This window comes from Colletotrichum costaricense, assembly GCF_030867565.1.
Source record: "Colletotrichum costaricense strain IMI 309622 chromosome Unknown Scaffold_14.1, whole genome shotgun sequence".
Taxonomy (NCBI): Eukaryota; Fungi; Ascomycota; class Sordariomycetes; order Glomerellales; family Glomerellaceae; genus Colletotrichum; species Colletotrichum costaricense.
In genome coordinates this window covers 318,599-341,179 of record NW_026848243.1, presented here as the reverse complement: position 1 = coordinate 341,179, position 22,581 = coordinate 318,599, and the positions used below count along the sequence as shown (strand labels likewise).

At 53.6% G+C, this 22,581-nt stretch overlaps 7 protein-coding genes across 7 annotated transcripts; 2 read left to right on the top strand and 5 right to left on the bottom strand.

The window, feature by feature from the left end:
* Positions 1-3,687: 3,687 nt before the first annotated feature.
* Positions 3,688-5,480, bottom strand: CCOS01_11994 (uncharacterized protein; the record flags this gene model as incomplete). Its single annotated transcript, XM_060460144.1, has 2 exons — positions 3,688-5,264; positions 5,321-5,480. 2 exons carry the CDS (start codon positions 5,478-5,480, stop codon positions 3,688-3,690), a joined length of 1,737 nt encoding a protein of 578 aa, XP_060309087.1.
* Positions 5,481-8,134: 2,654 nt separating this feature from the next.
* On the bottom strand, positions 8,135-8,794 carry CCOS01_11993 (uncharacterized protein; the record flags this gene model as incomplete). Its single annotated transcript, XM_060460143.1, has 1 exon — positions 8,135-8,794. The coding sequence occupies one exon, from the start codon at positions 8,792-8,794 to the stop codon at positions 8,135-8,137; it is 660 nt and encodes a 219-aa protein (XP_060309086.1).
* Positions 8,795-13,273: 4,479 nt separating this feature from the next.
* Positions 13,274-14,215, bottom strand: CCOS01_11992 (uncharacterized protein; the record flags this gene model as incomplete). Its single annotated transcript, XM_060460142.1, has 1 exon — positions 13,274-14,215. One exon carries the CDS (start codon positions 14,213-14,215, stop codon positions 13,274-13,276), a length of 942 nt encoding a protein of 313 aa, XP_060309085.1.
* Positions 14,216-15,335: 1,120 nt separating this feature from the next.
* On the bottom strand, positions 15,336-16,431 carry CCOS01_11991 (uncharacterized protein; the record flags this gene model as incomplete). The annotated part of the gene is made up of 3 exons (XM_060460141.1): positions 15,336-15,877; positions 15,955-16,018; positions 16,072-16,431. The coding sequence occupies 3 exons, from the start codon at positions 16,429-16,431 to the stop codon at positions 15,336-15,338; spliced, it is 966 nt and encodes a 321-aa protein (XP_060309084.1).
* A 1,420-nt stretch (positions 16,432-17,851) lies between these two features.
* Positions 17,852-19,804, top strand: CCOS01_11990 (uncharacterized protein; the record flags this gene model as incomplete). Its single annotated transcript, XM_060460140.1, has 2 exons — positions 17,852-19,051; positions 19,382-19,804. 2 exons carry the CDS (start codon positions 17,852-17,854, stop codon positions 19,802-19,804), a joined length of 1,623 nt encoding a protein of 540 aa, XP_060309083.1.
* A 57-nt stretch (positions 19,805-19,861) lies between these two features.
* CCOS01_11989 (uncharacterized protein) lies at positions 19,862-20,380 on the top strand (the record flags this gene model as incomplete). Its single annotated transcript, XM_060460139.1, has 1 exon — positions 19,862-20,380. The coding sequence occupies one exon, from the start codon at positions 19,862-19,864 to the stop codon at positions 20,378-20,380; it is 519 nt and encodes a 172-aa protein (XP_060309082.1).
* An 876-nt stretch (positions 20,381-21,256) lies between these two features.
* Positions 21,257-22,251, bottom strand: CCOS01_11988 (GTP-binding protein rho2; the record flags this gene model as incomplete). Its single annotated transcript, XM_060460138.1, has 5 exons — positions 21,257-21,547; positions 21,613-21,804; positions 21,874-21,879; positions 21,958-22,036; positions 22,217-22,251. 5 exons carry the CDS (start codon positions 22,249-22,251, stop codon positions 21,257-21,259), a joined length of 603 nt encoding a protein of 200 aa, XP_060309081.1.
* Between the last annotated feature and the right edge of the window lie 330 nt (positions 22,252-22,581).

The window sequence follows — 22,581 nt, the reverse complement described above, 5'->3', positions numbered from 1 at the left end:
CATCAACAGACATATCTTGGACTGGATGGGGTTTGAATTCCATCAACGAAGGACCTAACCGTTGTCGCCGGAACGTCGTGTCGGTGTGTCGCGTCGTTGTCATTGCCATGGGGCCAGCTTCTGGTCCGTGGTCGACATCACCGTCTCGCGTCTTCCGGAACCGAAGCCCCGGGACGATTCAAAGGGTGTCTCTCAACTGGTCCTCTATCCGAGTCTTTGTCCTCCTTCCGACGACGCCAAAGACTTCCCCGCCAGAAAGATTTCTTTGTTGAGTCCGCGTGGTGAATCTGAGCCCTAAGTGACTCGAGTCGGGGGATCAAGAGATCAAGAGATCAAGAGAGGGGACGATCTGCTATCCCAAAACTTGATGGACTGGTTTGGATAGTTGTTATCGCGTTCTTGCCTCAACTTTTTTCGAGGCTGAAACTGCCAACGATTGCTTGCATTCCCCTCCAGATGTCAGGCATGTGGCAACCTTGGTGAGGCACTCGTCTCGAAGACGATGGTTTAAACCAGCCGTGCCAGCCAGTCAGCCACATCGTACATGCCACATGCTCTACCGCATACGGCCGTTGAAGGAGGAGTTTCCCCTCAGTCCATTTCGCGGGCGTTCAAAACTGACGATGCCACCTGCGTCAGCGGAGAGCCCGACTGCCGTCGGTGCTTCAGCCGTCATTCGCCCATTCGACTGGTGAGCTGCCATGGGATTCCAACGGATGGAGAGTGTGTGGAGGAGGGAGAGGAGGAGAAGGCTGCCCGCTCGCTGGGTTGCCTGACACAACATGAGATGGGCTTGCCCCTAAAGTCACAATTGGTTCACCCAAGACAAGTGGTTAGGGGAGTGATCTTCCTCACCGTCGGCGAACCCCGTCCAATCCCACGGCGACGTCCACGGTGCGCTGAGATGAGGTGAAGGAAGTGGAAAAAAACCAAGACGGCCAAACGCAACTCGTCCTCGAGGGTAGGATTGCAGGGTCTCATTGAATGTTACGCAGCATTACCACGAACAGTCAGAACAGATCACCGATCTGAACTTGTCCATTCCCTCCGCTACTCTCACGTTACCTTTCGTGCTTCCCTCTCAACAAAAACATTAACGAAGAGCAGATCACCATCTAAGCTTGCCCATTCCATTCGCTGCGCTCATACCCATTGCCCTGCCTCCCAGCACAACACTAACGAAAAGCAGATCACCAAAAGCAGTTGTCAAAAATTGCCTTTCTAGCAAGACACATTTCAAAAAGTGACGAGTGCCTCACATTCCCCAAACCAAAGCAGAGTGCCTCCACCTACCTACAAAAGTAATGCTCACTACCTTGCTGAACTCTAACCCTTTCGCCATCGCCTCACCATCACATACGGCCCGACACGGAGACGAACTCAGCCAAACTTCTTCACATCAAGTCCAACACAACGCCGCGTGTCCCTTCCCCCCCCTTCTGTCCATCATCTATCCCCAAAGACCCCCAACTGAACCGTGTTTCTCTACATCTCTCAAGGGTTCCGCTGCCGTAACTATGTATTGCCTTAACTCTGTTCCTCCTCAACCCAGCGAAATCCCAGCAGCAAGGAACCGCCAAGAAAACCCATTCTCCCCCTTCTCCCCATCTCCACCAAAGAAGCATTTCCCTCCGTAAGAATGACCGCAAAAGGGGGATACGGAGACTCCGCTTAACCACCGAGTCCCCATCAAACCGCACTGACATCTCGACATCTGTCTCCAAGTTACCAAGCCCCGATCATAGTTCCACTAACCCCGTACCCGGTCCCCAGGAGCCCACGGTCAATCTCCCGTCCGGCCGTCAACCCGAAATCGTAGCTCCACCACCAACTCAACAACAAGACCATCAGATAAAACAACCCATATCCCGGATCTACATAGCTTGACACTTTCCCTTCCTCACTTACCCTTTCTCATCGCATACCCAGTCTGCCTCACGACGCTCAATCGAGGCAGGGACCCGTTTAGGATCCCCCTGCCCTTCCCACAAAGGATGAAAACCAAAGAAAAAGCTTAAATCTGCCCAGCGGGAAACCGGGACAAAGGGAGGAGAAGAGACAAGCGCCAGCTTTCCCATAAGCCGTCCCAGCCCCAGTCCCAAGACCCCCAATCCCTTCCTATCCCGTCTCATGATCAACATGCCTTTCCTTCCTTTCAGCCCAAGGAAAACGGGTGTAGCCGACCGGAGCTATGCGGTGCATCACAAGAACCGTCCCACACCCTTTTCGCCCCCAAATTCATGCAGAATCCCAATGGCAAATGCCATGTGTCTATCTAGTCTGTCTATCTATGCCTCATCCGTGATATCCTTTCGTCGTTCGTTCAGCCATTGGCGATCCTAGACTAGGCCCTAAACTCAAGGGACCTAGACAGCTAGACTCAAGAAACCTAGATAAACTCAAGAGGCCTAAACCCCAAGCCAAGCTGTGGCAAACATACCCCAGCTGACCCCAGAAAGATCAACGGTGTCGCTGGACCGTTAGCCTGATGAAACAAGCTCAAGATATGAAAGGGGAACAAGCAAAGCCTCATAAAGCCTCATCAATCGCGGGCAAAACCGCGAAGCCGCAAATCATCCGGTTCCAAAACCGTCCGTCCCTGTGCAATCTTTCCTCCAACATCCGAAGGAAAGCACGGGGATCCGCCGGGAGAGCGTGCTGACAGTTGCAACAAAGATGGCTCCATCTCTATCTAAAAGTCCGACGGAAAAGCGGCAGCAAACCCCCCTCGCAAATCGTACATCGTCCTCTCATGCCCTTGTAGATCCTCAAAATGGGGGCCAATGGGTGCCACGTGTAGTTAATCAGTGATCTTGCCGTCGCAGAGTTGTATGCGCAGCTGTCAGGGAGGGCCTGTTCGTCACGTCAACGCACATGACTCGGCGCCTTACTCGAACAATGTCTGCCCCTCGTCAATTCCTAACGTCACGACCGAGTCAATACGTCTCTTCAGAGGGCTCTGGACGCGCGGCACAGGAAGCGCAGGGAGCACGACAATGTACGAGCGCGGGTTGGCTTTGGCTGCCGGGGCAGAAATTGCTTCGCAAGCCGTCCCAACTCGTTTTTCATCCCATCAACGGGCATGGAGCAATGAGGCACAGAAGGGAAGCAGGAGTAAGTAGAAGTGATGATAATGGTAGAAATTAAGAAGTCGATTCCAGCCGTTTCGCCGGTGGGTATAACGCATCCGGTACTAAGCCTTGTTGCTTTCACCTGAGAGTGCTTTACGGAAATCCAGGCCGTTCCATCTTGGCCGCGTCCCATGTTCCCGAGTCTGTCCTTGCTTTCCTGATCCCATCTCTCTGGAAGAGTATAACCGCCTTCACGATAGCCGTACTCGTTCGTACCGAGACACTTTCGGACGACTCCGGTCTAGCAACCAGCTGTCATGTACAATCCTGCTCTTCCGTCGTCCGTCCAGTCGTATGTCATCCAAGGCTGTAGTTACTGCGAATATGCCCAGTATGGCGTTCAACCGATGTTGGGTATATGATCTTGATAGAAAACGCCGACAAAAGAAATTGGATTGAAATAAGAGTCAAGGAAAAATATCTCTTGCGCGAGATGGGGCTGGAGTTATAATGTGCTTCTAATTTTGTTGATACATAGGCCTGCAACTGGTTGCTAGCCGCTCACTCGTGTCGTCGGTACTGTCGGGTCGTCGCAAATAGCCTCGGGTATAGCTTCTTAATAAGCTTGTCCGGGAGGGAAGAATCCGTCTGGATGACCGTTGATGGATGGACTTGTCAGATTTGCTGAATGTTGTCCGTAGGGCGAAGAGAAATCCGGCATCAAACCATCCTGCATTTCCACGTCTGTCGAGTCGGGTGCGCCTCCGCCCATACTTCTTAGGCTCTGCATATCGTCTGCTATGATTCCATTGTGGTGCATTGCGCCGCTGCTAGGTCCGAAGCCTTGGGCGTTGCTGTTCGGGTCGTACATCTGTGATTCGGGCATCGCCTGGAAGAAATGTCCCAAAGTGCTGTGACTCTGGTTGTTGTGGTGAACCTGTGGGTGGCCGTGATGGCTACTTGTGTGTGATGAATGTGATGATTGCGATAACCGGGAGTGACTGGCCATCGGGTTGGATGACGGTACCTGCTGGTGAGGGTGATGTAATTGCGGTGGCCTTACAACCCGCTGCTGTCTGGGAACGTAGACTCTACGTTGAGACGCCATATAAGCGGCAAGGGCAGGGTTTGCGCCGCGTGATATCTTGAAGGAGAAAGGGTCGGCCGGCTGCTCAGGAGGAGCGGCAATGGTCGGTTGTCGTGATTTGTGCCCAGGCATGTGCAAGGTGCACGTATCGGCAACAGGGGTGACGAAGTCTTCGCGGAACTTTCCAATGCTGCTAGGATCGGAGCCGAGCATCATGGCGTACTGCACAAGCAGCTTGACATCTCCGACATGGCGACACTCGAGTCGTTTCCTCAAAATGCCAGACGTCTGGGGGCTCCATTGCAGAGATGTCCGTGACGCCTCGTTCCACATCGATTCGTTCCAAGCTGATTGTACCTGGCCTTGTCTGAGGAGGTTCCGTATCCTTGCTGAGTATGACCAATCGCCACTGTTGGATCCTTCGTCAAAGTGCTTCACGACGTGGCTCACGTACTCCTTGAAGGTCGCACTTGCGTCCGAGTCGCCTTGCGCTTCGAACACTTGCAGGCAGTTGTCGAAGCCGCATGCAAAGACGACTTGTGGGCAAAGGTTGACCTTGGCCTCGTCCAGGGACATTCTCGACCCGCCATGCGCCTGCTTCAAATGTGTCTTGTAGGCGCCTTGCCAATCAAATACCATTTGGCAACCACGATGACGGCAGAACCATTGCGCATTGACGTTATGGAAGTCTTCAATATGGCGCTTGAGATCGTTTTTGCGGGTGCACGTTTTGGTGATATCTTCCTCCTTGCAGAATCCGCACATGAAAGCCCCCTTTTGTTTTGAGGCACTGGTGGAGATTGATGCAGCGTCGGATGCTGTGTTGGACGAGTTGGGCACGTCGATACCATTCCATGATTCTGAGTCCTGCTGTGTCTGAGCCGCCTGTTGCGCCGCTTGGGCTTGGGCCGCAGCCGCGGCGCTACTGCTTCCACTCCGTCTACCCAGGATTTTCGATGTGCCGCGAGACACATTGGAGATGATGCTGCCAGTGATTGACGAGGTGTCGGAGAATGTTCTGATGCTCTGGGTATCCCACATGCTCGACTGGTCATCCGACAGGATAGATGACTGCGCCGACGACACAATTGATGCACCATCCGACTCTGCATCCAATTAGTTCACGGCAACGAAGGAGCGGTCAGCATCGAATGTCACTCACGAGGGCCGGTGGTTTCCTGGATAAGAAGATTCAGTTTGTCTTGGCCATATCTGTTGAGAAGGTGCTTAATCATTTGCTGGTCGAGGACGAGATCTTTCTGCGACAGCTGCCCAGAGTGCTGGGAGGAGCTGTCGGCCCCGGGCCAGGCATTTGCGGACATGGCCCCGATCGATCGATCGGTCGGTCGGTCGTGCGTAAGGCGCTGAATGGGTCGTCGATATGGTGTGAAAAAGAGTGTCGGCAAACCAGAGATGGCTATATTGCGCGATTGTCGGTATGGAACGGAACGAAACGGATCGACTCGTCGTTCGTCCTTTGATGGAATGAACAGTAGAAAGAAATAAGATGGAAAAGGAGTGTATCGCAGTCAGAACTGTAGAAGAGGGCGGAAGGGTGGAGAGTGCGAGACTTCCAAAAGGCCGGGGGGCCAAGGATGTAGCGCTGGGCACAACGCGGGAACGACGAAGAAAAGTAAGGTAGTTGTGAAAGGATGATCAAAGCCTGGGAAGGGTGGGAGGGGAGGGAATTGGCGCTTCTATGTATCGGGGGCAGCGATGGAATGCCTCCGAGTGACAAGGCCAGGCTGGCTTGGGCTTGGGGGCGACCGAGTAGGGATAAAGAATAGAGTAGAGAGAGTATCCGGCAACGTAGACGGTAGAGTGAGCGAGAACAGGGTTGGTTCTATCAACAACGGTGGGAGAGTGGCTTCGGTGCTTGTCTCTCTGGACCTGCATCCAAGTTGACGTGATCCGACACGGGATCTTCGCTAGTGCGGGCGTGAAGTCAGGAACTGTTGGTATCGAGCCTTGCCAGGAGCCAAGAGTAAAGGGTAATTTGATGTTGGGCGTATCCTGATGTTTGTGCGTAGAGCGAGGACGGGAGTATTTGTCCGTGTCCTCCAACGGGGCCGTACCAAGAGGCTGGTCTCTTGGATGGCGGTAGGACGAGCAGCTCGTGGCTCTCTCTTTCTCTCTGTGTGTGTATCTGTCTCTAGTCTGTTGGACCCGAGAAATCGGATGGGATGAAGAAGGGACAGGGCCAACGTGCAAGGCAGCCGGCCGTTGGATCTATGTCGGGGCCGCGTTTATTTGGCTGCTAAAGTGCAGGATGTCGGGATCTCGGTGTTCCAGTTTCCCTGACGATTCAGATTTATGATTGTCTCCTCGCTGGCATCGCCCTGTCGTTTCGAGACGAGAGGGCTGATGAGAGAAAGAGAATAATGGAGAGTGAGTAAGGAGTGTGAAGCAAGAGAAAAGAAAAAGACCGCAGAAGGAGAGGAGAGCCAGCTAAAGTGTGGTGTGTGGTGTGTGTGGTGTGCCGTTGACTGAGGGGCTCTCACTCTCTGCTCAATCTGACTGTCTCGGCCGGTCTGGTTAGCCTGTCCTCCCCTGACAGCCTGGCTTGCCTGGGTTCAGACGGTCTTGGATTGGGATGGGCGACGGGCTGCGCCAACTTGAAAGAATCAGTGCTCATGCTCATCCCGGTGGTGGGCAGCGAGCTCGCTTTTGCGGCTTGCCTGTGTGCCTGTGTGCCTCTCGCTCTTTACAGAGCATCCGCAGTTGGTTCCCTGCTCTCTGTTCTTTCTGCCTCGCCCACACATACTACGCAGTATCCGTAGAGCTGCCCGAAGACCCCGTACCCTTCACTTTTTTGGGCTGGAGAAAAGTGGAAAAGCCCGCTGTATCTCTCAGGTGCTGATCCCCGTCATCTTTGCAGTGAACAAAGTGGTTTGGGAGCCGGGGTCAACAGAGGTCGCAGCCAGTCAGAGGGCAGCCAGAGGGAAAATGGCCAATCTGAGGGGATCCCAGACGGGCAGCCCGGCGAGTTTCGACGTCTTGGTAGCATTGGCGTGCGATAACGAGACGAGTTTAGTGGGCGACGCCACCTCTAGCCGTCCGAGGATGGGCCAGAGATAAAGGCAAAAAGGAAACAGGAATAGGATGGTTCCCCTTTTGGGCTAAGGCAGTTGGTGTTGCAGGGCCAGTCCTGCAGGCTGGCCAGTGCCGCCAATGGGCCAGTCTCGCGAGTGTGTCTGTCTGTGGTTGCGGGCAGTACATGTATGAATTTGCGCATGTGTACCAGATCCAGAGCCATAGGTAGACGCGTGTTCGTTGTCATTGATGGCTTGGCCAAAGCCAGATTATTGAGTGACTTGAGATGTGAGAGCCTGAACATCGAACATGGGAAGAGGTGGTTGTGTGAGTATCCGCCGTCCGGTCCAGCATCCGTGATGGGGGAGGATAGGCACTCGATGCAGGAGCAATGCGAGGGTCCCCTGGAAGTGGCCACCCCTCTTGGTCGGTTCGTTCCATCCGCCCAAAAATCGGATAGACTGTGGACTTGATTGTCATCATGTTGCGCCGGTTCAAGGGCCGGTTGCCGGTACGTATGTCGGCATCCAGTCCGCTGCCCTCCAGAGACTCCCAGATCAATCATTATGGGCAAGTTGAAAGTTCCTAGGTTGACAGAGGCATTTGATGTGCTCAAGGTACTTGAAAGTTACAGCTGCGTGTTGCTTCCTTGCTGGCTGTGAGAGAGAGAGAGACAGAGACGAGATAGGGTTGTCTTGGGGCCTTGAAGCCGGGATCGACGAACCAGATATGGCCGCTTCATCGAGTATCGAGCATCGAGCATCGAACTGGGATTGAGAAAAAGGAAGGGCGCGCTGACGCCGCAAATCGCAAGCCGCAAAGAGGAGCAGGCTCCGCGTACCTGAACGAGTGCCAATCAGACGAGTGGTATTCGCTCCTAGTTTGCCAAGCTTGCCAGTGCCAGCCAAGGACCCAGAGTCAATTGAAGGCCGGGACGTGCGGGTCAAGGACGTGTTGAGGGGCCAGGGTTCATCGGCGCAAGATTGAAGACCCCTGAGGGTAGCAGTTTGGCAGGGCTGGTCTGAGTGGGATGGAGCATGGATAGCCCGAACAGCCGGCCCAGCAATGAGCGAGCAAAGCCCATCTGCGCATTGGTACGGAATACGGATAGTGGGTTGTGGGTGGCTGTCTGTCTGGCTGGAGGAACGAGGGTAGGCACGTGAAGGCGAGCGCGAGAGAGAGTGAGTGCTGCGCGTTGCAGAGTACGGGGTAGGGCGGTCAATGATTTGTGTGCAAGATCAGCGCCAGCCTCGAGTTTGCGAAGCCAAAGTGCGACCAGAGAGTGCAAGGCTGTTCGACGGCAGATGGTGTGGGATGTTTGCGTGTTTGCGTACGTGTTTGCTTGTTTCTGCTGTTCTTTACGGAGCAAGGTATCGCATGATGGTTCACGGCTTTTGCTCCTTGCTGCCGGTTCGCGGTGCTGTAGCGGTCGTCCACCGTGTAACTGTAAATTGTAGTGATTGATGAAGGTTGGCTTCCTTTTCCAGTTCGTGTCGTGTTGTGCGACGGTGTCATGGAAATGAGTGAGAGTGTCCGTAGTGGACGCACTGGACGGAGTAGTGACGGTGGGAGCGAAGCTTGATGAGTGGAGGGAATTAATCATCGGGGAAGAGCGTGGGGGGAGCCTGGCAGTTGCAAAGCAAGGAAGGACCCCTTGCATCCGTACTTTCCATGTCCCTCCTCTGTGGTCCGAGTACCTCTGCTGGTTTGCAGGCGCAGATATCCAGCGATATTCGAGGGAAGGAACTTGGCACAGCACGTGGGTACATTTTCCCCATGCCAACCGTCAACCTGCAGCAGCTACCAACCCACTACAAGTAAGAGCATTGTCGGTAGGTACGGAGTACTCTTGACCTCTGCGCTCATTCTCAGCTCTCACTCCTGCCCGGTACAAAGTATTTATGTATCTGACAGGAGGAAAGCACCTTCAACTTTCAGGACCCTCACTCAAGGTAGGTAGGTAGCACTTGAGGTACTTCGACACTGCCAGAAACATGCGCCAGATACAGCATGCCGCGCACTCGACACTTTACTTGAACAGCGATGACGTGATTCCTGTCTTAACCCCGGGCTGCAGACCCCGCGGTCAAAGATATTTCAGTTCTCCTCCACTTCTGGGTTCCATGGCAATAACTTCACACTACTATGTATTTGGTGTACCATCGTCGACAGCAACTTACAATTTACTGGGATGCACCGAGAAGTCATTCGGTGCGCCCACATTGCTTTCTGTCAAACATTTGATGAGAGGTGGGCGGCCCCCATGAGTGTCTCCACGTGATGTGCAGATGTACAGTGTACATCACGATCATGTCTCCAAGTCCGCTTAGATAAGCCTGCGCTGGTATGTACGTCTCTACGTCGTCCACCCTCCGTCGTCTCAATCCGAAGAGAGCGTCCTCTCGGATCCCCGCTGCCTCACCTCCCAAAAGCACATTAGCGACAAGCGATCCAGCACCGCCTCTGCGCGTCCCCAAACTCAAATTTCGCGCCTTTTTTCATCTCTGCTCCAACGATGCCCCCCGGACAACATGCACTTGCGAAACGAATGCAGCCTTGGGTGCTATCAGACGTCCCTCCCGGTTACCGATTTCCATCAAGAAACACAAAAATTACCGCCTAGAAACTTTCTCTCACCCACAGTGCTCACCCACGAACACTTCGACACCTTTCCGTCTCCAAGGTCCAAGACTGCAACACTGCAACGGTGCAGAGACCCCTGCTCATCCCTCCTTGACCCTGTCAATCACTCTCTCTTTCGCTCTTTAGGTTCGGATCTATGCCGCTTTCCTACAAGGTTGGGAATCCAGACGTCCATCAGACAAACAGTCAGATCAGCACTTCGTTTCACGCCTGCTGCAGACAAATCACCCCTCATCCTTCATCGGCCAACTCAACTTCGAAACCCTCATCACAGCACCACCCACAGTGACCGCTGACCAGTGACCACACCCGTGGGAAACATCGGCCTGCTGCAGGGGCTTAGGTGGTGCCGCAACACCCTGCAGCCCTCGTCCATTTCTGGCTCATTTTGATAACGACTTGGAGCAAATCACCGTCTGTCGTGCATGGGCAAGCAAACACTCGAGGACTATCCGTACCGCAAGTCGTACTTGGCTGCAGGGTGTTCTTCATCTCGGCGGACTGGCCGTGAGCAGCGTCGTCTGGCTTCCAAATTCTGCAAGCCAATCAACCCAATTTGTTCAACCAGTGTTCATCTTTCGATCCTTCGAGAATGACACTAGCACAGCTTCCATCATCTCCTACATCCCACCAGGCTTACAACCCATGCGGATGCGTGGCAGGCTTGCTTTTCCGCGGTCAGCAAGCCTGGTAGGCGAATAGTACATCACATCCGCTTTCGAACAGGACCAGGCCAGCCAGCCGCCCTAGGCTTTCGTTCTCGAACAAGCGGGAAGAAACAAAAACCAATGTTCGATCCGGCAGACAAATGACGCAACCTCACACAGAGTTCCTTTTCTGCCCGCGTTAATTTGGTGTCGGCGTCGCCATCGTCTTTTCTCCCCCAAGTACTTCGTACAATCTGGGCCACGGTCGTGGTCTTACAGTGAATAATTACACATTCTTTTCCGCCTTCTCTTCCCACGGCAGTTCAACCCATTCAGGCCTAGGGTTCTCAGGCGGACTCCACCATTGGACGGCAGGGTGGGGCCTTCCCGATAGCCATCGTCCACGTCTCTCAGCCCACGACACATGTGAATGACAAAAAGCTCGGGCTCCATCCCGCTACACGCTTACTGCGCACATGCTGCGTGAGGACTCATGCGCGGTGAGTTTAGACCATGGAGACGACGACGACGACGACGACGACGACCTTATTGACAACGGCGATGGCTAACGCTGTACTACGTATATGCCAGACGAAGAAAAAGGATCCCGACTCATGAGTTGTCCTGAATCAACACGGCAAAGTAAAATTATGAGTCGAAATCAGGTCCACCTCGTCGTCTTTCCGCCCCCAGTGTGCGAGAGAGCAGCCCCCAAGGCGCACCTCGCCCAGTTGCATCGCATTTCGTGTCACCGACTCGAGAGCGGCTGAATGCGCTTGTTCTTCAGCCGCATTGGTCTCACCCGGGGCCGTCAGCATCTTGATATAGCCTGCGACCTGTTGGTGTCATCTCATGAACCTCGATTATTGGGTAAAGCGTTGGCTTTCTCTCAACGATAACTTTCAGCTCACTCCCCAAATGTGTGCCATGCTCCTTTGGTTGAAGCTCTTGGCTATGCAATAACGAGTAGCACAAACCTGAGAACCATTCACGTAGTTTCTGGCACCTTCATTGTTGCCACTCAGTATATGCAGATTGCGGTCTTTTCCCAACTTCCGACTTGTTTCGAGCATCGAATCCACCCTTCGAGGTCGAATTTCATCTTGCACAGCCCCCAACGCAATGCGACAATGAAACGCTCACGAACCAAACACCATCTTACTCGTCCTCTTTTCCCCCGGATAACCGTCTTTCGGCCAAACTCCGGCGGCAGCTCCGAGTCGCGTTGCGTTCGGCGCCGGCTTGCAAGTTGGAGCCGCTTGGGGCATCCTTTTGACGGTGCATCCGTACTTGCCAATCCCTAGCACATACTTTTGTCGGCTACTGGGCCAGACTTCTTGGCAATGTGCAACGTCCATCAAGCCTGCTGGTGTCATCAACTTTGGTGTTTGCGTCGGCAGAGGGCCGGCTGCACTAGCTGGGAGGTGATACAATTCGATCCCCAGCCCGTTGATGTTGAGATCTCGGGATCGCCCGCCGCATGACTCTGCCAAGGGACCTTCTTCGAATCGCTTCTTCAATTCGGCGCATTTCTCATCTACGCTCGACAACTGCCCGACACTTTGACGGTCTTGAACTGATTCACAGTGGGACCAAAAAACAGAACGTGTCATCACTCACTTACACTGACGGCCGTCGGACTTGATCCCGCTTCTCCCTTTCGAATCTGATTACGACAAAGTATATTCCTGGCCCTCATCTATGCGGCATACTTTGATGCTTCACCCTTGCTACAGCTCTACCGTATCACCTTTGCTGCCGGTCAGTCGGCGAAACACGGCGGGTAAACTCGTCTCCAGTGTGATTGAGAATACATCCCGTTGCCACCGCCTCTTGCGAGGCCCTGCGATCTTCAAACAGACGACTTGTCCATTTTGCCAGAACCATTGTTCCGTACTTGTGGCCATCGTCCTTCGTGGCTCTCGAAGCTCAAGTGTAGAGAATTGCCAGCATAAGCGCAGTAGAGCGTCCCGTGATGATACGATGGATACAGGACGCGTCAGGGCATAAATGCCTACCTGATGGGTGATGTTCTCCTTGATATTGTGCTGTTTTGCTCGAGTGATGAACAGAGACTTAATGCCATTGCCGACCAGTGCCTCCCGCGAAGCAATGCGACATCAGCCCGATAGGGAAAGCTGCTCTCATATCAAAAAAGGTTCTCTTCGTTGCTCCGTCCCGGGTAACGCCCCTGAAGGGGGCACTCGTATCCATCTCGCCGGGTCACTATACTCGAGGAACATTTAGGCAGGGTTGCTAAGGCATTCTACTTCTCCCTCACACGTACAATCATCACCATTAATCGTCGTGGGTTTGCTCCTACTTTGGGGTCTCGTAATCCCAGCGTTTTCTCTCAAGTTCAATGCTACAAACCATAACAAGCGTACATATTCGGGTGGATTGATTCGTACGAGTGTAGTGATTTACTACACTTGGGGGAAAGAGAGCTGTGCTCAACAGACTGAATTGGCCCCCGCTGAGCTATTCTATCTGGATAGCTTGACGAAATGTGCCAATGGTTTCTGGAGAGGAGTAGAAGATCCTTAGATACGTTTCCTTTACATCCTCACATCAACCATCCATCCAAGCGGAACAATATCTCCGCAGAAACTAACACCTGTCTCCCAAACCTCCCTCAAACCGACCACGTTCTGTCCCATCCTTCACATGTACGACGGGTGACGAATATTGCACCTGAGCAATGTCTCGCGGTGCTCTCTATCTGTACCACACATTAGCATTCGTGTCCACGGGATGCCTAGAAGCGGATATGCTACTCACCGGATGAGAGATCAGTCAACATCATCAACCTTGAGTGAGGAGACCATGCCCTCGATACAATCAAGCTCATGTTTGGCCTTGGCCTCGATCTTAGGCTTAGCCTTCTCTCCATCACCAGCCTTGCCCTTGCACTTGCCCTCGGCAGCTTGCTTTCCCTCCCGCTTCATTCTTTCCGCCTCGTAGTACGCATTCGTGGCATATTCCTTGGCCTCGTCAAGAGACGCGGCCACGTGGAGCACGCCGGTACACATGCCATCAGGAGTCATCTCAACAATCTTAATCTCCGCCGGCAGCTTGTCCTCGTGGGTACTGTTGCAAGGGGCGAAGACAACCGCCTCGTCGACCATCTGTGGCCTGCTGATGAGGTAGGCAATATGCTCCCCCTTATCCGCGCGCGCCATGATATCTGCTTCCACAAGGCGCATCTGTGTCTCAACCTCACGAGTAGCACCGAAGCCGCCAGCCATTCTCTCCGCGGGCGTGGCACCGCAGAGGATCGCCTGGAGAACCGTGTCTTTTTCTCTCTCCTCCTCGGTGCGGCTGCCGCCGATATGGTCAAACACGTGGGGATTCTTGCGGTACCATTTCTCCGCCATGATTGAGCGGACGGTGGGTATCTTATCGCGATGCGGTCGGAAGAGCTCCTCGATGCGGGCGGTGACGGTCTCCTTGCCCTCTGCGATCCAGCTCTGGATGGCGGCGGCGGAGACGCCGTGGTCGAGGACGAGGTGGCGGTAGAGGATGAGGAGGTTGCGTCTGTCGGCCATTGTGAAGACGCAGTTGAAGCGAAAGGCTTCGATGACGTCCATGTCGGTGGGGACGGTGTTGCTTGCGACGTGGGCGCGGAGGGCCTTGGCTGGGGTCCTGTTGGCGCGGGCCTGACGCTGAGCTTTGGCAGCTGCTAACATGGCGCTGGCGACGTAGGCCTGCTTGTCAATTTTGGAGAGCGTCATGGCGGCGTGATGGATGTAGATGCAGTGGTCTTTCTCGGCGTTGTTTGGGATTTTCCAGTCAGAATATGTACTGAGGTTGGTCTGATCAGTAGGGAAAGTCAGCTGTGAGATTGTAGATCGAGAGATGCGTGATGAGTCTGGCAGCAGAGAAAGACGTCGTCCTTACGATGTTAGAAGTCGTTCCTGACTTGGGGAGCAAGTGCGGCAGAGAGGTTGTTGTTGAAGGTAGGTTGGAAGAAGAGAAGGAAGGTGTCTTTCTAGAAGCCCAGAAGAGAAGGAAGGAGAAGAAGAAGGAGAAGAGGAAGGGAAAGAGGAAGGAACCTGCCCCAGTCTGACAAGTGCCGTGCGCGGCGAAAGAAGAGCTCTCAGACGAAAAGTAAGAAGAGCGGCTTGCTGCAGGCTGAATGGATCAAGGTGGAAATTTCAAATGCCGGTAGTTGATGTGAGTCTTTGATCAAGTTGTAGCATATCGTTTCTGCGTTTGCATCTCCACAGCTCGGCCGTGACCTCTGTCAGCAGATGGAAACGTTGATCAGGCACAGCGGACATAGACATCAGAGATTAAATACTGAAGCTCTTTGTGAATTGTATCCGTTCTTTGGGGGGAGATTTCAAGACATGAAGTAAGTAGACTGACACCAAACAAAGCTGTCGATGGGATCGTCTTGACAAGTCAGTTGTAGAGACAAAAGGGGACAGAATAATGGCAAAGAAGGGCATCCTACATGGCTTCCTAAGACATTTCCTCGTATCTGCATAAAATGCTTGTATTCAATGACGAAGAAAGCGAACGAGTAATGAATATGGCCGAGCTGGTCACAGGCTTGGAAGGTAATTAACTCTGGGCGAAGACTACAATCATCATACACCCCTTTTCTTCTTCGCTATCTTGAATTTAGCTCCTCAAGTACAAGACGATGCTAATATCAACGGGACTTTTCGATACCAGCTCTGACTACTTGGAAGAGCCCTCTCCGGAGCTTTGCAGTCCCCAATCCCCAGTCCCAAGAACGATGTATGCGGAAACAGTCTAACCTCCTGTGCAAGTCCAATCTCTAATTCCATCCAGCTGTGGCAAAATTCACCACCAGGAAGCTCGCCCAGAGAGGTCACCGCGTTTCTAAACCTCAAATCCAGCATACAGAGCCTTCTCCATCATCCCGGCCGCCGCCCCAGCCTCGACCTTGGTCTCGCTCCCACAATCCCCAAACTCCTTGGCCTCCTCAAACGCCTGCTGCCAAAACTCCCACCTCCTGAACGAGAACCCCGCGCGGCCCTTGAACCGCGGCCCGCACCTCCATCTCTCGGCACTGCTGCTGCTGCTGCTCTTTCTCGCCTTCTTCCCGTTGGATTCTCCCGCCCCCTCACTCATCGTCGTCTGCTGCGGCTCCTCCGCCGGCGACGTCGCCTCAGAAGTCACGGAGAGATGATAAAGACGCTGGCACGAGTGAATAGCCCACTGCGCAGCAGCCATGAGCCGTGCGTCGGCACCGTCACGGTCACTGGCATCTGACGAGCGGCGGTCTTCGAAGGCGGTGCGAAGTTGTTGGATGGCGTAGTCGCGGCCGTCGATGAGGTTGTAGGACCAGAGGAGGGAGGCGAAGGCGTTGAGGTTGATCCAGCGGGTGAGGATTTCCATCCTGTCGGTCGATTGGTATGGTGCTTTTTTGGGAGTTGTTCCTCCATGTCAGCGTACGATCCTTGAGAGTTGCCTTCAGGTTTTGGTGATGTAGACTTACAGGTCATACAGTCTCTGATGACTTGGTTTAGACCGTGAAGACGGCTCAATCGCTCGAAACCATCCTGCAAAGCAATCAGAACCAGTATTGTGCGACAAAATCCAAGCTAAAACTCACCACCGTCACCGTAGCCGTCGTCCTTGGCGACAGAGCTAAATGGTCAAGAATTACCACCAGATCAAGCATCGCAATATTTCCAGAGGACGTCTGTTGCGCCAACCCCACAAACAGGTACCACACAGACTTTAAAACATCATCAGAGGGCCGAAGTGCTGGTATCAAGGCCGCAATCTCGACCGCGACCTTGCGGAGCCTCTGCGGGTCGTTCATCTCTGAAATGATGGCCCTGCGAATAATCTCAAACGCCGCAGCATCGTCAAAGTCTGAGGCATCTGGTGTGTGCTTCCACCGTACGACTGCCATGTTTCCTCCTGTGACATCGGCCAGAAATTCTTCAGCGTTGAGAGCATGCTCCATGGTTGGTTCGAAGCAATAAGTCTTGATGAGTTACTGTGGTGGTTCAAGTTCCGGCTCGGGGAGACGCGGAATCACGATCGTGGGGGTCTTCGGGAAGAATTCCGGGAAACAATAGTTCAATTAGACGTCTTCTTGCAGGTTCTGTGACATGTGCTGCTCCCAGTCAGGGATGTATGCCCCAAGCTTTTCTGGAGAAAATGATGAGGTCTCGAATTTCGCGGATGGAAATTGGGGAAGAGGAAGCCTTGACTTTTAAGACGCCTAGCTCTATGTTTGCATGGATGGCGACATGGAAGAGTGGTGTTGATGAGCTACATCCTCGGTCATCACCATGAAGCTGCATCCACTAATAGGTGCGCCGGTGGGTTATGCGGGGAGGCAGGCAGCTGGCACCGGCAAACCGGCTTTGTGGAGGCCCGCACGTACCAAAGAAGAACGTCCGTTTGTCGGCATCAGAAAGCCGCTAGATGAGATGGCAGCTTTTATCAGACACTAACTCAACTAGGGTTACTACCATCAGCATGAAGCCCCCATTGTTGGCATTGCATACATCAGAGAAGCAAAGGCTGGTCAAGCCGGATGCCGGGTCTTTTCAGAGTGACCTCGAGACATGGATCTGCAAAAGGCTTTCACGGTGTAGATCAAGGATAAGGGTAGACATGAAAGTCCTATGAGATGCGTCCTAGTTATGACAACGGGATGCCTTCCTGAAGAACCACAAACTTAATATTCTGCTCATACGAACCTCAAATGATGGTCAAAGAGGTTCAAAAGGTCGACTTTTACTCTGTCCTGTTGCAATATGCTACGTACCTTGAGGGTTTCATTGATACAAAATCTAGCCACAGACAGGAGAACACGCCTGGTTACGGTAAACAATAGTTAGATATCAATGCTGAACGTAGTCGCCGAAAGTCAAAGGTTTTGCTGTTGACGAAGGTGAATATGACCTTTCGTGTGGTGGTCGTAAGCGATCTGATCTAGCTGAGACTACATCCAGCCTTCATCATCGACCAGTCAAACCATAGAATAACCTTACGTAGCAATCAATTTGAAGATAACGAATGAATGAGAATTCTGAGCTGATAGAAAGGGCGGAGGCATTTCGGTGCCCTATGCCAGCTACCTACACTGAACATCAAGTCCCTGATGGCAATCCACAGCAAGGCCAGAAGAGGAAATATGGTCTTTCTCCGAAGCATAACTTTTCTCCGAAACAACACGCCCAGGAATGATCTCCTGGATAGTTCCTGCTCTAACCCATGAAGTATGTAGACTCAATAGAGAAAGAGCCGACTATTGATCAGCTCGATCGTCAACTTCTTCGTCGTCATCCTCGCCAATCAGCAGCATTGTATTCGCCATCACTTACATTGGTGACTACGCGGAAAGCTACTAACCACCAACTAATATACCCAGCATGTCCTCCCTAGGTCTTCCTGGTCCCTTTGATAGGCCCCCAGGAGACGCTGGCCTCCATCGGAGCTGGAACGCTTTTCTCGACAGGCACGGCCTCCGAAGCATCTGGCAGACAACCCGTGCCGATATTAACGACCTCTGTAAGACCGCGCTCTTAGCTCTGCAAGTCTCACGGAGCCAGCAGATTGCTCTCGAGGACTCCATCCTCGATCTCTGGGATCATATGGGCCTCACGGTGGACTGTCTCAACCCAGACGCGAACTTGTTGTGGAGAGCCGATGAACAGCTCGTCAAACCCACGGCGCTGCGGCTTCAGGAGCAGCGACAACACCTCCAGGTACAGATGGATATGTGCCAGAACGAGGCCCACTGGGACCCTGTGTGGCTTGAGTTAGACATGAGCACCATTCCACCGACTGTATTGTCTAGCGAGAGACCCTCCTCTCTGACCGCCGCCGTCTCGGAAGAGAATACGAGTCTGAATAAGCAGGAGGAGGAGGAGGAGGAGGAGGAGGAAGAGGAGGAGGAGGAGGGGGACGTGGAAGAGAGTAAGGTACTCAGGGTCGCCCGGTCGCTGGCACACACGAGGTACTTCCTCGGCCACAGAGCGGGAGACCCAATCTTCTCCTACGATGGACTGAACTTCGCCTATCGTGGTCGCGTCCCGCGCGATCCCAGGGAGGATGTCATGCGCTTGCAGATACTCCTTCCAAAGGTTCTCGCACAGCTCGTGACCCTCATGGCATTCCCCGCCGCCTCCTCCTCTTTGACTCTGGACTTTCCAGCAGAGTGCACAGAACTGCTGAAAAGGGTCGACGATCCATCCGATGAGCTCCTCTTGAGAATTTGCACCTTGTGGATGTTGAACTTTGGTGGAGGCCTCCCGGCGACATACGCGCGCTTCCTCGACTCCAGTCCAGTCGTACGGGAGTTTGCCTGGCTCGTCTGGGACATGTACAACGACGCTGACGGGCTCTGGTCCAGAGATACAACCCGGAACATCGAAAGTTTGATCAAGACCTTGAAGCCCCTCTTCATGGTCTTGTCATTCAATCGAAGTCTAGTGCCAGTGTCGCCAGGTGCAGTGCTAAATAATCTTGCGAGATCACACCAAGTGGAGGACGAGATGGAGGCTAGAGAACTCGTTTTTGAGCAGAAGGAGTACAGTGTTGCTTTGGTGTATGATGCATCAATCTGCCAGGTAAGTCGCGAAGGGTTTCCTAATCCCCAGGTCCTTGCTTCTTCCTCTTTCCCTGTCGCCGAGGATGGTTTACATGGCAAATGGAAATAGTGTAGATGATTGTGGGTGGCGGATGACTTGCACAGCTGCAAGTTGTCTAAGCAGGGTCCGCTAAAATGTCACGCCCTGCAGGGGTCTCAACTCCCCCATCCCATCCACTCCCGCCTGCAGGCACAAGCCAGCTTGCAGAGCCCGGATAAATCATGCTCCATCTTCCATTCCCCATTCCAAAATTTCCCACCGAGCTTCATCGCCAGACCTTCACCTTACTAACGACGATCCCCTCGATAGTCAATCCACTCCCTTTACGCAAAATACGTGGGAAGACACCACCCCGACGCTGGCGCTCTCTTCCTTCGAACAGCACCGCGACATCTCTCCCTCGAAAACGACTACCACGACGTGTTCGCCAACGTTCCGATCCCCGACGAGGTCGTAGCCGCGCACCACCGAATCAGACTACGGTATCTCGACGATCCAGAGCCCGAAGCCCGACACGCTCCTGCAGTTGACCACCCGGTCGTGATTGAAGACGACATCCAAGCCGAGATAGTCGTTGCAGGATCCAAGCGCAAGAAGCGTCATCAACAGCAGCGCATAGAGAAGAACGAGACTCCTCGCGCCGCAAATCCGAAACCTCCGCTCAAGAAACGACGAGGCCGCCCTCCAAAATACCGCCCGACACCTCCCACTTCCGATCCCGTCAACGATTGATATCCCAGCCTCGTCACAAGCCGTCACTTAAGACTCAATCCCCCCAAAATCACAACAATGGCCTCCTTCGCACCTCTCCGCAGCGGCCTCCGCCAAACCCTCACCACCTCCACACCCGCCGCCGTCACAATGACCACCACGACAACCCGCTCCCTCTCAACCACAACCCCCCTCGCCGCCCGCAAATCCAAGTCGGACAACGTCATCAACCCAGAATACGTCGCCCGTATAGCAAATATTCGTCAGCAGCTCTTCGCTGAGGCGCCCCCGGCGCTGCGCATGGCTCGCAACCGCCATCTCCGCCACTGGACCATCCACCGCGCCTGGCTCCTCCTCCAGCGCCAGCAGCGCGAGGCCCGCGAGAGGGAGCTCCTCCGCATCCAACAGAGCATGTACACCGCCAACGAGCAGCTCCGCACCACGGCTGGCCCCGGAACCAGGGAGGAAGGGTGGCTGTACCGTGTCGCCCAGGAGAAGAAGGGCGTCTACGGACCCAATGCCGTGCCGATTGAGTACGCGCGCTACCAGAGCGAGACGCCTGCCCGACAGGCGTGGAACCACGAGTGGAAGCGGTAGATGATGCCGTTGCAAGAAGACGAGCAGGAGTGGGAAAATAAAAGAATGAAAAAAGGGGGGTGGATAAGGTCTTAAGGGGTTTGCTCATCAGCCGTGTACCAAAATTCTAGACACGCCAAGTGTCAATTCCGCTGTAGCATACTATCTGTTGTATGAACTAGTGTACAAAATGGAAGAAAAAAAACACATGTCACTAATTAACGTATTTGGAAAGGCTCTGGATCAGGGGGGGTTGAAACTTTTAATCGGTTTTATTGCGTAAGGTGACTGCCATCTCTCATTGACAGAGAGCAGAACGTGGATGCTCCAAAGCTCCCAAATAACCAGCTTCCTAGTCTTGAACTTTTGGGTGCAATCGTTCTATGTGGGTTGCTGTCCTATTAATACAGACAATGGAAAGAAAAAAAAAGGGCTAGTCCCTTAGATTCTTCCATAAATAACGTTTCCGCTGAGTGTTTTGCGCTGTTCCTGCTGTTTGTAACGCCGCTTGAGGGGAAGAAAAGAGAGAGAGAGGATTAAAGTTGAACTCGCATGCTTTTTCGCGATAGCTGTAAAAGGTGTGTGAACCGGGCGAGCTTGTTGAGAGTTTGAGGTACCGACCAAGTGACATTCACCCAGGCCTGTTTGGGGCCCTTTTTGGGTAAGCCAGCTGCCCAACAATGTGGGAGCTGGCTGAGGTGATTCTGTGCCTCTTGGGTCGGACCCGGCGTGATGTTCACATACGGTAAGTAGCCCGCATTCTCATGGTTCTGTGATCCAGCCTGATTTCTCCAGCAAAAATTCGCTCAGGATTACCTCAGTTCGCTTGCGTCGTGCCTGCACTCATTGTCGGTCGAAAGGGCAGAATAGTGAATGATGGATGGGGCTTTGCTTCCTTCACAGAATGACGCAGCAGCCGCCTCCCTCGCCCTTCTCGAAGGTCAACAAGGCGGCGCGAGTGGCGGCCTCAAAGACGTCGTCGACGCCCTCGCCGCTCAAACTGGAGCATTCGAGGTATTTCCGGGCTCCAATCTCCTTGGCGGCAGCGTCGCCCTCTTGGTGTGTGACAAAGCGCATCGACTTCTTTCGCATTTCCTCAATCGCTACGGGGTCTTCGCGGAGATCCTTCTTCAGTCCGACGAGGATGATGGGGACGCCTTCGCAGAGTCGAGTAACCTCTTCCACCCACTGTGGCCTACTGTCAGCTGTCCAGCCCTAATATCTTGAAGTACCTCAATCATTTTCAAACCCACCTTGTGCTTGACGTTGTCGAGTGAATCGGGCGTGTCGATGGAGAAGCCGACCAGGATGACGTGCGCCTTGGAGTAGGCGAGGGGACGTAGCCGCTCGTAGTCCTCTTGTCCGGCGGTATCCCATAGCGCAAGCTGCACCGACTTTCCATCTACTCTGCAATCTGTGACGTAGTTCTCGAAGACGGTAGGAATCTAAAGGGTTAAAATCTCGTTAGGAAATCGGTCGTTGGGGCGAAGAGAGGAGTCGCCAATGGTACTCACGTAGTGCTGCAAAACACCAATTGTTAGTAAAGATCCTGAGACTCGAGATCAGATCATTGGGGAGGATTATTAAATTGAACATACGGTAGGGAAATATCCAAGTGTGAAGACGCTAAGCAAACTAGTCTTTCCGCAAGCACCGTCCCCTACAATGACGAGTTTCCTGGAGGCAGCATGTCAGCAAGCAAAGAGCAGATAAGATGGGTTACAGAAGTCAGGCTGCCCCTGCTCGGTAGAACCAGGCAGAGATGTTGAGAGCTTTGCGCGTGGCCAGCAAGAGGGCGTGGCCAGCGGCGGAGACCGACGAATATCTAGATCGATGGGAATCGAACAGGCGACGTACCTCCGAATAACGTTGGTGGGATTTGCTGCTGCCATGGCTGCGGTTGTGGTTGTGGCTGTGGTTGAGAATCGGGCGAGAGGGTCGTCGGGGGGAAGAGGATAGGCGACCCGAAGTCAATTGACGGGCGGATCGAGGTTCGGTTCGTCCGAGCCGATTTTCGACGTCGAGCACTGCGGCGTCGAAAAGATCGAGACGAGGCCCAAGAAAATATCGTGGGCGCTGCGAGTCGAGGGTGTTAAACGAAGTCGTCGATAGTGGCGATCGGTGGGTTCGTCTTTTTGAGATCCGTACGTCGCAGGGTCGTATCGGGGTGGGAGCAGGTAGCAAGCGTCGGGGGGCGGAGAAGGCGACAAATGGGATTGTGC